This window comes from Drosophila sulfurigaster, chromosome 3, assembly GCF_023558435.1.
Source record: "Drosophila sulfurigaster albostrigata strain 15112-1811.04 chromosome 3, ASM2355843v2, whole genome shotgun sequence".
In the NCBI taxonomy this organism is placed as follows: Eukaryota; Metazoa; Arthropoda; class Insecta; order Diptera; family Drosophilidae; genus Drosophila; species Drosophila sulfurigaster.
In genome coordinates this window covers 25,408,226-25,422,809 of record NC_084883.1, presented here as the reverse complement: position 1 = coordinate 25,422,809, position 14,584 = coordinate 25,408,226, and the positions used below count along the sequence as shown (strand labels likewise).

General features: G+C 36.7%; 3 protein-coding genes across 4 annotated transcripts; all 3 read right to left on the bottom strand.

The window, feature by feature from the left end:
• Window positions 1–389: 389 nt before the first annotated feature.
• Window positions 390–871, bottom strand: LOC133843987 (uncharacterized). Its single transcript, XM_062277766.1, has one exon. It carries the CDS (start codon window positions 809–811, stop codon window positions 503–505), a length of 309 nt encoding a protein of 102 aa, XP_062133750.1. The 5' UTR covers window positions 812–871; the 3' UTR covers window positions 390–502.
• A 3,000-nt stretch (window positions 872–3,871) lies between these two features.
• On the bottom strand, window positions 3,872–4,452 carry LOC133843986 (neuropeptide-like protein 32). Its single transcript, XM_062277765.1, has one exon. It carries the CDS (start codon window positions 4,369–4,371, stop codon window positions 4,015–4,017), a length of 357 nt encoding a protein of 118 aa, XP_062133749.1. The 5' UTR covers window positions 4,372–4,452; the 3' UTR covers window positions 3,872–4,014.
• Window positions 4,453–12,388: 7,936 nt separating this feature from the next.
• Window positions 12,389–13,631, bottom strand: LOC133845160 (neuropeptide-like protein 32). Of its 2 annotated transcripts, none has more exons than XM_062279528.1 (2): window positions 13,337–13,631; window positions 12,389–13,288 (listed from the first exon to the last, which is right to left on the bottom strand). In XM_062279528.1, the coding sequence occupies exons 1-2, from the start codon at window positions 13,545–13,547 to the stop codon at window positions 13,191–13,193; spliced, it is 309 nt and encodes a 102-aa protein (XP_062135512.1). In that variant the 5' UTR covers window positions 13,548–13,631; the 3' UTR covers window positions 12,389–13,190. The 2 variants fall into 2 exon arrangements, with proteins under 2 accessions (XP_062135512.1, XP_062135513.1); XM_062279529.1 differs by having other exon boundaries at window positions 12,389–13,279.
• Window positions 13,632–14,584: the final 953 nt, after the last annotated feature.

Genomic DNA, 14,584 nt, shown 5'->3' with positions numbered 1-14,584 from the left:
TTATTGTGATTTATTTGCTGCCTTTTTTCAAACTGTATAATACTATTTCTAGATTTCAAAATACTTTTTCTTATCCTCATCAGGGGAACCCATCATATTATATTTTTGACAACTGATGAAATTTTAAATATTAAATAAATCGTTGACTTTACTTACACCACTGTGCACCGTGGGTTAATGAGCATATAATTAGGCTTGACATTTGCATATGTTGAACTTCATTTAATCGATTTAATTGCTATAATTAAATGGCGAAGACGACGCAGAAATTAAATGAGAATTTTACTAATTCGTTTAGGAATTTGAAAAATCCTTAAAGGAATATCCTCACATTGCAAACCCTTCAAAGCGGATTTAACCTGAAAAATATATTTAGAATCACAAGACTGTTTTTTTTTGCGAAATGTTCTTTATTTGCACAGACAGGATACGAAGGATATCGCTGTGTCTGGACGCCGGAATGCGTTGGCAGGAAAGCAGCAGTTGTGGCTGAAGCTAAGACTTAACCTCCCCAGCCATAACCTCCGCGTCCGCCCCAGCCGCCGCCTCCATAACCTCCGCGTCCGCCCCAGCCACCGCCTCCATAGCCTCCACGTCCTCCCCAGCCACCGCCTCCATAGCCGCCACGTCCTCCCCAGCCTCCGCCGCGACCGTAGCCCCCCCATTGGCGGGCCTCTCGCTCGCCGACATTCTCGTGGCTAACTCCTGAGGCGTCCACATCCAGTAGTCCGATCTGCTCGTATTCCGGGTCGACAGCATAGCAGTAGGCGAGGCAGAGCACGCCGATGAGGGCAAAAAGTGCAAGACGCATCTTGAAGTATTGAATCGTTTGATTTGATGATTGTTGGTTAACTGATGCCTCTGAGAGCCCTACAACGGCCTTTTATTTGGCATCCGAGACGCCAAATAACCGGATGAGCTAACGTTCCTGTTCTAAAACGCATCACCTAATTCCAAGTGCTTGTCTTTTGAGTATACTTCAACCTATTATATGATACATATGTACATAAGTACATACATTCGAATATTTGTATATTGGCGGGGGCTTTTTTTTATCCGAGGCCAGGCATTGTTACTTTCACAGAGATTATTTATTTGTGTTTTGGTGCAAAGATTATTACACCTGTTGTTGTCATTTGCGGTTGTTAAATGCGATAACTCGAATGTCCATCAAACAACTGGGACACCGTTGAAGCGCAGTTTAATTAATTAATACATAATATAATTAAAATTTAATTTATTCAAAGCGTTAAAATGTTCTAATTACCAAAACAAATCTGTACACACTACAAATAAGAACTTGTCATCATAGAAATCCCAAATGGTTCTGAAAATCCTAAATCAGCTGATTATCTAAACCTAATTGAGTACCCTGTTTAGTATTCGGCACAGATATCCTAAGCATTTCAATTACTCAAACTTGGCTCGACTTGACTTCGGGTTCAACCGAGTCACGAGTAAACAAACATTCAATATCACGACTCATTGTGACAAACGGGTCTCTCGCAATGCATCTTTGTTTATAACAATACTACAGATATACAGTGGCGTGCAAGTGTGAGTACATGTTTGCAACTACTGACTTTGGGTTCGCATAAAAAAGTTATTAGTAAAGTAAATGAGTCCAAATTTTTTGTGATTATTCTTTGAATATTTATTAACAAAATCTTATACAAAATATACCAAAAATCTTTTTGGTTTATTTACGAAATAAAAACCAAAAAAAACTCGCATGTACTCAGTTATGCTCATTTTGAACTCTTTTCACCAAACGTTTTTTTAATATTTGGTCCAAAGACCGATATTTGTAATTGTGATATTTATTAATTCTGGTATATTTTCTACCAAATTTGGTAATATTTATTTTAGAATAGCTCTCCATTCGTGCTGGACTCGTTGTTGTATCTTGCGCTAACTTGCTGGTACTGATTCGTAGAGTCCCAATCATTTTCTCATTATCGACCACAAATTTTCGATTGGATTTAGATCAGGACTCTGTGCTGGCCACTCCTTTAACTTAAAATGTTGTTTTGCGATCCATTCCTTGAAGATTTTGGACATGTGTTTTGGACCTCCATCTTGTTGAAATGGGATGTCTCTCCCCTTATATGCCCATTTGTCAACAAAATCGCAAATATGGGTTTGCAAAATATCTGGAAAGTCTTCCTTTTGCATAGTATCATCTATTTTCATAATTGGTCAACGCTCTACCAAGTAGAACAGCTCAGGCCATGACATTTCCACCTCAGTGTTTCGCAGTTCCTTGTACGTGGCCTATCTGCAACGACTCTTCTGGCTTCTTCCATAAAACTTGGGAATTGGACGACTGGAAAATAGTTATATGGTCTTATGAAACGAAATTCAATCGATTCCAGTCGGATTGTAAACAATATTGTTTGAAGAAACCTGAAGAGTCGCTATAGGGACGCCACGTACAAGGAACTGCGAAACACTGAGGTGGAAATGTCATGGCCTGGAGCTGTTCTACTTGGTAGAGCGTTGGACCAATTATGAAAATAGATGATACTATGCAAAAGGAAGACTTTCCAGATATTTTGCAAACCCATATTTGCGATTTTGTTGACAAATGGGCATATAAGGGGAGAGACATCTCATTTCAACAAGATGGAGGTCCAAAACACATGTCCAAAATCTTCAAGGAATGGATCGCAAAACAACATTTTAAGTTAAAGGAGTGGCCAGCACAGAGTCCTGATCTAAATCCAATCGAAAATTTGTGGTCGATAATGAGAAAATGATTGGGACTCTACGAATCAGTACCAGCAAGTTAGCGCAAGATACAACAACGAGTCCAGCACGAATGGAGAGCTATTCTAAAATAAATATTACCAAATTTGGTAGAAAATATACCAGAATTAATAAATATCACAATTACAAATATCGGTCTTTGGACCAAATATTAAAAAAAAAAACGTTTGGTGAAAAGTGTTCAAAATGAGCATAACTGAGTACATGCGAGTTTTTTTTGTTTTTTATTTCGTAAATAAACCAAAAGATTTTTGGTATATTTTGTATAAGATTTTGTTAATAAATATTCAAAGAATAATCACAAAAAATTTGGACTCATTTACTTTACTAATAACTTTTTTATGCGAACCCAAAGTCAGTAGTTGCAAACATGTACTCACACTTGCACGCCACTGTACATATGTACGTAGATGTGGAATTGTGTTGACAGTAAAAAATCACCTAAGTCAGAAACCACAAAAATCAAATGGAATTTTACAATGCCGAACTGAAAATCAAAACAATTACAGTCGGACACAAACAAAAAAAGATTGTAGAATATTCTTCGACTCATATACAAAAAGAGAGCATGACACGCCCATTCGCAGATGGTTCACGTCATACAATGACTTATGCAAAATGTAGACTAATTATCTGTGATGATTATCTGCATAAAAATAACTCACATTTTAGTTTATGTTTGAGTGTTTTGAATTTATGGCATTAGCAGAACAATAAACTGAATCCACTGTGAATGTGTCATCAGCTTTGCTATCTCTCAGACCAGTGACGTATTTTAAGTTGAGTCAAAATAAACACCAGCTGCTAGTTGGAAGTTAAGAGCAAATAAAAATAGGATAAGTCTGATTGAGAGATGTGAATTTTATTTGTATTCTTAAAGTTGTTTGCATTGAATCTTCACTGTTGAACGATTCCATTCAATCGATTAATATACTTAATATAAGTGCTGCAAATAATGAGCGGGTAATTCAATTGAATCGACTCCTTTGCAGCCATTAAAGGTAGATTCTAGATTATTACTGGTTAGCTGCAAGAATTTCACCGTAGCTGAAATATCTTAAGAAACTGAAAAGGGTTCAAAAGAAAATTTAAATAACATTGATTTTTTTTCGGAATGTTCTTTATTTACACACACAAAACTGACAAACATTTTACATACAAGTTTAACATAAACGCTCCAGGACGTTGGCAGGTAGGCAAGGCAAGGCAGTTTGGTTAGCTTTGCTATGTCCAGAGTGCATAGCTCTACCAGCCACCCCAGCCGCCTCCCCATCCTCGTCCTCCCCAGCCGCCGCCTCCCCAACCACGTCCTCCCCAGCCACCACCCCAGCCGCCACCCCATCCTCGTCCTCCCCAGCCGCCGCCGCCCCATCCTCGTCCTCCCCAGCCTCCGCCCCAGCCGCCGCCGCCCCAGCCGCGTCCTCCCCAGCCCCAACTGCGGGCCTGTCTGCTGGCATCGTTGGCGTCGTATTGTTCTCCTTCGGCCACATCGAGCAGCGTGATCGGTGCATTATCCTCGACTTCAGCGGCACTTCCAGCAGCTGCGGCATATGTGTAGGCGATGCAAAGCACGCCGATTAGCGCCACAATCAAGAGACGCATTTTGAACTTTCACTTCGATTGCAATTGATGTGCGTTAGGCTTGAGATTTTCGGTGTAACTGCTGCTTTGAGTGGCAATGCAACCGCCTTTTATATGTCATCAAATTCTCTAAACAAGCTGGATGAGCTGTCATTCCTGTTCTCTTTGTATCACCTAATTTCAAGTACTTATCGTATATTTGTACGTACAATAGATATATGTTGTGTGCCTACGTGTGTGTAAGCCGCATATAAATTAGAAGGTACTTTTTTAAAGTCAAGTATTGCTAATTTGGCGATCTCTGTTTGCTTTCGTTTGTTATTAGAGCACATATTTTGCTTACCAATTAGCAAGCCTTCGTTGTGCGACTTGCCATGAATGTGCATTATTTTCATTGTTTCCATTGCTATCGGATTCAATTCTTGCATTATTTGTATTCTTATTATTGTAATATCTGTTCCACGTTGTTGGGCCAAATTCCTATAATATCTCTGGCCCTTCTTTGGGCGACAGAATTACTTACAGCATGCGGCGCCGTCACACTGCTTTTCTTTTCCTAATTGCGTGTGCGGGTCCTCGATCATCATCACCAGCCGAGCGGGACCCTTTGAACCCTTAGCTCTAAGCTTAGCTCCGGGATGTGCGGGGATTGTTGCTGTTACTAATGATCGCTATGCTAGCGGTGAATTATTATAGAGTCTCTCATAAAATATGCATAAAACGATCCTCATGCGAATAAAACAAAACACATAAACAAAATAATTTGAAACTGAAAAGAAAACTCACAAGAATAGCAGTGTACCTAAATGGAGAGGACTGAGGGTAGAAGGGTAGAAGGGTATTATAACTTTGAGCCGGCAGGAAATGTATGTAACAGGTAGAACGAGGCATCTCCGACCCTATAAAGTATATATATTCTTGATCAGCGTCAACAGCCGAGACGATCTAGCCATGTCCGTCTGTGTGTCTATCCGTCTGTCCGTCCGTCCGTATGAACACCTAGATCTCAGAGACTATAAGAGATAGAGTTATAATTTTTTTTCAACAGCATTTGTTATGTTTGCACGCAGATCAAGTTTGTTTCAAATGTTTGCCACGCCCACTTCCTCCCCCGCAAAGCAAAAAAATCGAATAACAAGCGTAATTTTAAAGCTAGAGTTGGTATATACAGTAATAACTATAGTAGTTATGATTCCTGAAAATTTGGTTGCGATCAGATATAAATTGTCGAAGTTATTAAAGAAATACTTTTGTATGGGCAAAAACGCCTACTTACTAGGGGTCTTAGTTGCTTTGGCTGACAATCTGGTATATTGTGCCGCCTATGGTATATTTTGAAAGCGGTACTATATCGATATATATGTGATATCATTTGGTATATTTTTAGTATTTTGTAATATATTTGGTATATTTTGAGAATAATACCGCAAAATATATTGCTTTTATTCAAAATGGGTAGCGGGTATCTCACAGTCGAGTACACTCGACTGTAGCTTTCTTGTTTTATAATAATTACCTTGCCTGGACGGCACTGTGGAGTATTATGTCGATGCCAGCTTTTTGTGGCAAAAGCGGCGGGGATTAACAAGATTGTCCAGGATAAGAAAATTTTTTATTTTCTTGGCCACGAGGCCTTAAGACTTTTGGGACTTCTGGTTGGATATATTTTTTTCCTTCGCAGAATTATTCCAAGACGTCTTCTCCCTATGCGATTTTGATAGAAAAAGATCTAACCTGATGCCAATCGAAAAAAAGGACAGATTGAGAACAAAAAACAGGAAAAATAGGATGAAAATATTATAAAAAGGATAGATAAAGGGACAATAAGTTTGTTTACAGTAATTTTATTTTTTATTATTAAGATAATAGTTTTAGGGCAGCTTCGATTATTTTTAATTCGTCATTATTGCTGTCCTCATAAGTAGCCATGGAGCCAATTATTTGGAGATACTATTCAGGCACAGACAGTGTCTGTCAGACACTAAATTTTTAATAAGGTTAGTGCACTTGGTTCTGTGCAATTTAACCTTCTTGGCGTCAAAATGTGTTTTTACTAATTCACTTAGGTGGCCCACCGGCTCAATAGCACAATGCTGGACTATAAACATAGCTATCGCAGCTTCTTGGCGACAAATTTCTGTAGATTTAACCGGCTCGAAAAAAATTTTACTTTGTTTCACAAAACTTGATGTATTTTGCGTATGTTTTTTGTCGTCATGTGCACTCTTATTTGGTCAATTTTACAATTAATACTGCATTTGCAGTATTTGAAATAAGCCTTGTTAACGTCTGAATTATGCCGGCTAATCCAAACTTTAAAATCGGGCTGCAGTAGCCAACAGTCCCGAAACTTTTCCTTATACATTTTTTTTTGACATTTTTAATTTAATAATTGTGTGTTCAGTACCGAAACAGAGAGTGCAAGTAAACCGTGAATAGAGTTTTTCGATTCATTTTTTACCAAACTGTCGATATAAGTATGGCAGCCGCGAAAAGTTGCCATCTGTTTCAAATTTTACAGCTACTAATAAATTTAAATTGGAGCGCGAAAGCAACTATTTTAGAAAAATAAAGAATTTATATTAGATTTTAAAAAAAGGACAGATTTCCGGATGAAAAATCTAAAAAAAGGACAGATTTCAGGTATGCGGATGATTTTCAATGAAGCGTTAAAAACAGGACAGATCTGTCCGGAAAAAGGACAAATTGGCGCGCATTGGCGTACGTTAGATATGTGTAATAGTGCAGATATTAACCAGCTCAACTGAGAGCGAAATTCACCAAATGGTGAATTTGCATCTGTCACTTACAACGCTGTAACTCTTCACTGTCACCCACATATCTAACGTACGCCTATGCGCGCCTAAATATTTAAATTAAAATCTAACGTCTTATTTATTTTTGGGGTTATTTTAAGTTTTTACATTTTATTGTTGTTTTTCTTTACTGTATGGGTCCATTACATTATTTTAATTTGTATTGACTTTAATACTTTAATTTTCATATGCGGGATTTTTGGATTTGAATGGGATAATACTTTGATATAGTTAGAAATTTAAAAACGAAAGTGAATTAAAACTCAAATTTTGGCTGCAATTGCTTAGCAGTAGCTCTGCTAAATTTAACAGCTGCTACATTTAACAGCTCTGTTGTTTAGCAGTTTACGTTTTTGTTTGCTGCAGAGTCTTACCATTCAAGAGCACTGTTTTTGCTATGAGTTCTGTTAATAACAGGGCTGTTTTAATACATCTAAATAACTTGCTGGTTTATATTATTAGTAGTGTCAATATAATTGAAGCACAAAAGAAGGTATTCCATAATTCATTTTTATTCACTCATTTGGAAACATTCAGCTGCGAAACCAAAAAATGAACCACTTTTAAAAATTATTTTGCTAAATAAAATTTCACAAAATAAATAAGTTTGACATAACAATCAAATTTAACTTTTATTACATAACCTTTATTTATCTGTATTCAAGAAAAAAGTTTTTGGAATATTTATTAAGAGAACCACTACCTATGTACATATATGATTAACAAAAAATGGTAAAAAAAATCCGTACTAATTATTCACTTTTTGAAAACATTTATGTATATCATTAGATCCACTTTTCTCATTTTTTTTCAGTAACACATTGATTTACACAGCTTATTTTCTGTATCCACCATGACCATGTCCACCATATCCACCATGGCCATGTCCACCATATCCACCATGCCCATGACCGTATCCACGATGTCCTCCTCCTCCGTGTCCACCACCACAACAATAACCGCCACCGTCGCGTGCCGCTCGAGTGCTCGCATTGGCATGAGCTTCACCCTGATCGGCAAGATTTAGCAAAGTGTTCACTTTTTCATCCTGGACATTTTCTTCATTCACAGGAAGTGAATAACTGTATGCCACACTGAGCGCGACGACAAGTAATAGAAGTGTTAAACGCATCTTCCAACAGCTTACGGTTGTAAATTCCTTTATTTTCAACTTAGTTTGTTTTCAAGCCAAACGTGACCGAACTACTGAAACTAGGCATTGTAATGCAGTCGCCTTTTATTCACAATTCAGGGAAATTAATTGAAAAACCACTCATTCAACGATTAGCTAATTAATCATGGTACGATGCCTGTCAATCTTTAAAGTCCGCTACGAATAATATCAGAGCGATTAATTTTCTATAAGGGTACCGACATTTTTCCTCTATAATGTAAGGCATGAATGAACAAAACCTATTCTATATTATAATATGGAGACACTGAAATTCATATGTATGTGTAATTTCACTAACGTCACTGAGTTGTTGTTCTGGATGGAATGTTAGAGGCAACTGCTTAAAAATAGACGTCTAAGCTTTTAAGCTTTTAATTGGCAAAACAAATTCATTCAAATGAGAAATAGCGGTTCTCGATTATCATTATATTTTACTGCAGCAAACACATTCTGAACATTTAGCCATAGGCACCAACTCCAGCATTCAATCCAAGTCCAAGACCTCCAAATCCAGCACCGATACCAGCGCCAAGTCCAGCACCTTGATTGCCGTAGCCTGGGTTGCCATAGCCTGCAGCTCCTTGGCCTCCGACACCAGCGCCAATATTTGCGCCAAGTCCACCAACGTTAAGACCAACACCTGCGCCTAATCCAGCACCTTGGTTGCCATATCCTCACCGCCTCCGACTCCAGCACCGATATTGGCACCAATTCCACCAAGACCAAGACCGATACCAGCACCTAATCCAGCACCTTGACCACCATAACCTCCATCGCTTGCACCGATTCCAGCACCAATATTTGCTCCGATTCCAACACCAGGATTTGGATTTGTTTTGCCATAAGTAGTAAGTGCAGCATAGCTGAAGGCAAAGCAGATCATGCCAATGAAGGTTGAGATAAACAGACGCATCTTTCAAATGTTTTCCTTTGCAATTGATGCTCTTCCATAGAACACACGCGTCTTTTATTCCAAAATCTAAACATATTTTGTTTTCAAAATTCTTCAGAAATATTTTTTTTGAAATTTTATTAGCAAGCGTCAAACATTTTAGACACTAAAAAAATGTAGAGGGTTGCATCAAAAAAAGTTGTTTGCACAAAAATTGTATAGAACTGAGTAAAATCATATTCACAATGTTCTTAACAAGACTGACAGCTTCTAATAATTATAGTTCGTTATGCAAATGAATACTTAAAGAAAGAAAGACGAGAATATCTTTACTGCAATACAATCAATATACAAATTGTTAGCAGATCAACCCATTTTATTGTTTATCATATTTATTATTTCATACATCATTTTTATTGTTGTACAATTACCACCAATAGCGATAGCTCCAAGGACGATAGTAGCTATAGTAATAAAGGGGCCAATAAGACCCTGCCTAGATACCACCCCACAGGAATCGTGCCCTTCGTGTTCCCTCTCCATAATGTTGGCTACCCAAATCCGACAACTCTGTTAAACTTGCCATGGCATCAGTATTGGCCACCGCCTCTTGAACTCCTTGCTCCTGTGACAGCAACTGTTGATCCATGGCAACTGGCAATCCGTAGACCAAGCTAAGTATTGCTAAGGAGAGTAAGATTGCAATCTTCACGCTGACGAAGATTCAAAATTTAACTGTCTACCATTTGGCTACCAACTACTACTTTTATGTGTTCGTACAGAACTTTAGATCTTGCACTTTGGGACTCTAATTAGAGAAGTATTGACCTGTCTGTGGTGTAGCTGTGGAGAAATAATAATTTGCGAGCTTTTGCGCATGCATGCAGGATGCTTGCTATGAATGACGATCAAAACAAGCATATGTACATACATACACACGTATGCAGGTATGGTTGTATCTGCTTGGCGGGAAATACAAAATCATTAAATTTTATAAGTAAATACAATTTTACAATAAAATCTTGCCTATAAATGTTGCCTTATTTGTACTAGGCGGGCCTAAGAAAAGCTGTTGTTTTCAATTTTCTCGACAATTTAATTGCTATAATTATAATTATAATTATACATTTACAACCCTTAGTATAAACATTCATTTAAAAATGAACTAAACAATCTAAACTAACAATAATACAACGAACAAAAAACAAGTAAGAATGTTACAGTCGAGTGTGCTCGACTGTGAGATACCCGCTACCCATTTTTAATAAAGGCAAAATATTGCGGTATATTTTTCAAAATATTAAAAATACTAAAAATATACCAAATCGTATATTTGGTATATCGATATAGTACCGCATTCAAAATATACCATAGACGGCACAATATACCAGATTGTCAGCCAAAGCAACTAAGACCCCTAGTAAGTAGGCATTTTTCCTCATACAAAAGTGTTTCTTTAATAACTTCAACAATTTTTATCTATCGCAACCAAATTTTCAGAAATCATAACTCCTATAGCAATTATTGCATACACCAAAATTCGTAACTCTAGCTTTAAAATAACGCTTGTTATTCGTTTTTTTTGATTTGCAGGGGCGAAAAGGGGCGTGGCAAAAATTTGAAACATACTTGATCTGCGTAATACATAACAAATGCTGCCGGAAAAAAATTATAGCTCTATCTCTTAAGTCTCTGAGATCTAGGTGTTCATACCAACAGATGGACAGACACACAGACGGACATGGCTAGATCGTCTCGGCTATTGACGCTAATCAAGAATATATATACTTCATAGGGTCGAAGATGCCTTCTTCTACCTGTTACATACATTTCCTGCCAGTACAAAGTTATAATACCCTTCTACCCTATGGGTAGCGGTTATAAAAATCCTGTTAATTATACCCTTAAACTGTTCGATGTTAATTCGAAAGAACGAAATCAACAACGCTTATTTTTGCATTATATGTAGTGTAGATATTTTAAAGTCAAGGGGTTGAGCAAAAAGCTAAATTCTTTGATATCAATTTCAATATCAACAACAAGAGTGTGATTCCCTCTTCTACCGTAGCTAATTAACAATAACAAAGAGCAGTAAAGTCGAGAAACAATCGAAATATTGGCCTAGTCACTAATTGTTAGATGAACTTGTGAAATGACTTGAGAACTACTCACTATGCACTTCACACGTACTATATACTCATTAAAGCCCTTGACCTGGCGTTTAAAGATCAACACATTTCATTGTTTATCATATTTATTATTTCATAGAGAAGTATTGACACCCCACTTAAATGGCATTGAATGACTTGATCTAAGTCTGAATATTTGCCTTTGCTTACATTGTGAAGTGCATAGTAACTGGTTGCCTAGCTCTATAAATTATAGAGGTCCTACTGCTACTTTTATGTATTTGTACTGAGCTTTAGATCTTGCACTTTGGGACTCTAATTAAAGATGTATTGACACCCCATAAATGGCATTGTATGACTTCGTCTAAGTCTGAATATTTGCCTTTGCTTCCATAGTGAAGTGCATAATAACATAGTAACGGTTGCCTAGCTCTATGAATTGTAGAGGCGATTTACTATAAAACAAATAAAAATTCCCTTAACAGCAAATAATTTGTAATTATACAGTAATTAAACAGTTTAATTAACACTTACGTGTTAAAGTTTTTAATAAAAACAAAGTCATACTTTTAGGCTAAATAAATGCTCAATTCTAAACAGTTTTAATAAGAAAGGAAACAACTGATAATTGTAATTAGTTCCTGAAAAATTAATATGTAATCCTTATTTTATAATCTTCTAACAAAGTGTTATAATTATTATGAGTATAATTATAACTATTAATATTTTCTTCGTTAGATATTTATATAATTTGAACTGATGGCATTGAATTCCATAAAATATACTTCCGATAATTTAGAGACCTTCCTAAATTTGGTCACACTAAAATGCTGTTAACGTTGACTGTTGCTAGGGATATTATATGGAATATAAAGTAGCCCAAATAACGACCACACATAGTATCTATAAGAATGCATGTGGTTGAGTTTTTAAGGCGCACCGACCGACGCAATCGAAATTCTCAAATTAATTGCAAGGTGCAGCAGAAGCTTGGAGAAAAAAATAAAATGTTTAGCATTTAAAAAAGTTGCGATTAAATTAAACCAGATTTTTTCACCTTAAATTTTATTCTTGTTATATATTTTTTTTAAGCTGACAACAAACTAGGAATCTCTATAATAGAATGACGAAATTTGAAATAATTAATTTGATACATAATTTCAAAACATTTTTTCCTTTATCATTAGCTATTTGCAGGAGTGGCAGACAATCACGAGGCTCACATGAAGAGTTTGTGCATCAAATATTGCTAATCCACATCTTTAAAATTGATATATGCTTAGAATATTGTTAAATCTTCCCCAGCTTTTTATTAAGTGATTTATATAATTAAAATAGCTGCTAATTAAAAATTCCCGAGCAGTGTGAGCACCAAAAATACATTTAACTTATATAGTAATTATATAACGAGTTGATGCCGTCAATGAAATTATTGTTGGTTTATTGTGGCTATATTTCATGAAAGAATTTTCTCATATGTTATTTTATGAACGCTAAAATATAAACACAAAAGTTAGTATTTCAAATAACCTGTCTTTACTGCTAATTGCTTTTTTTAGTTATTAAAACAAATTCTTAAAACTATGAACATTAGGCCGAAAAATTGAAAATTCTTAATATAAGACCAAAAAACCATTAATTTGGGCTACGCAATTCTGTAATCCATCAAAATTCCTACAACATTGATTTTTTTTCGGAATGTTCTTTATTTACACACACAAAACTGACAAACATTTTACATACAAGTTTAACATAAACGGTTCAGGACGTTGGCAGGTAGGCAAAGTTAGGCAGTTTGGTTAGCTTTGCTATGTCCAGAGTGCATAGCTCTACCAGCCACCCCAGCCGCCACCCCATCGTCGTCCTCCCCAGCCGCCGCCTCCCCAGCCACGTCCTCCCCAGCCACCACCCCAGCCGCCTCCCCATCCTCGTCCTCCCCAGCCGCCGCCGCCCCATCCTCGTCCTCCCCATCCACCGCCCCAGCCGCCGCCGCCCCAGCCGCGTCCTCCCCAGCCCCAACTGCGGGCCTGTCTGCTGGCATCGTTGGCGTCGTATTGTTCTCCTTCGGCCACATCGAGCAGCGTGATCGGTGCATTATCCTCGACTTCAGCGGCACTTCCAGCAGCTGCGGCATAAGAGTAGGCGATGCAAAGCACGCCGATTAGCGCCACAATTAAGAGACGCATTTTGAACTTTCACTTCGATTGCAATTGATGTGCGTTAGGCTTGAGATTTTCGGTGTAACTGCTGCTTTCAGTGGCAATGCAACCGCCTTTTATATGTCATCAAATTCTCTAAACAAGCTGGATGAGCTGTCATTCCTGTTCTCATTGTATCACCTAATTTCAAGTACTTATCGTATATTTGTACGTACAATAGATATATTGTGTATGCCTACGTGTGTGTAAGCCGCATATAAATTAGAAGGTACTTTTTTAAAGTCAAGTATTGCTAATTTGGCGATCTCTGTTTGCTTTCGTTTGTTATTACACACATTGTTGTTGCTGGACTCGAAGATCCAGCCGATGTAGAGCACATATTTTGCTTACCAATTAGCAAGCCTCCGTTGTGCGACTTGCCATGAATGTGCATTATTTTCATTGTTTCCATTGCTATCGGATTAAATTCTTGCATTATTTGTATTCTTATTATTTTAATTTGTACTAATTTTAATACTTTCATTTTTATATGCGTGATTTAAATGGCATAATACTTTGATATAGTTAAGAATTTAAAAACGAAAGTGAATTAAAACTCAAATTTTGGATGCAATTGCTTAGCATTTGCCCTGCTAAAAGCTACATTTAACAGCTCTATTGTTTAGCAGTTTACGTTTTTTCTTTGCTGCAGAGTCTGACAATTAAAGTGCGCTGTTTATGTTATAAGTTCTGTTAATAACAGAGCTTTTCTCCTACTTCTAAATAACTCGCTTGTTAAAATTATTACTAGTATCAATATAATTAAGGCACAAAAGAAGGTTTTCTATAATTCATTTTCATTCACTCATTTGGAAACATTCAGCTGCAAAACTAGTTTTAAAAATTCTTTTGCTAAATAAAATTTCACAAAATAAATAAGTTTAACATAACACTCAAATTTAGCTTTTATTCCATTAAATTTATTTATCTGTATTTAAAAAATATGTTTTTGGAATATTCATTAAGTTCTCTTAATGAATTACTTTTGTATAAGATCAACAAAAAATGGTAAAAATAAAAATCCG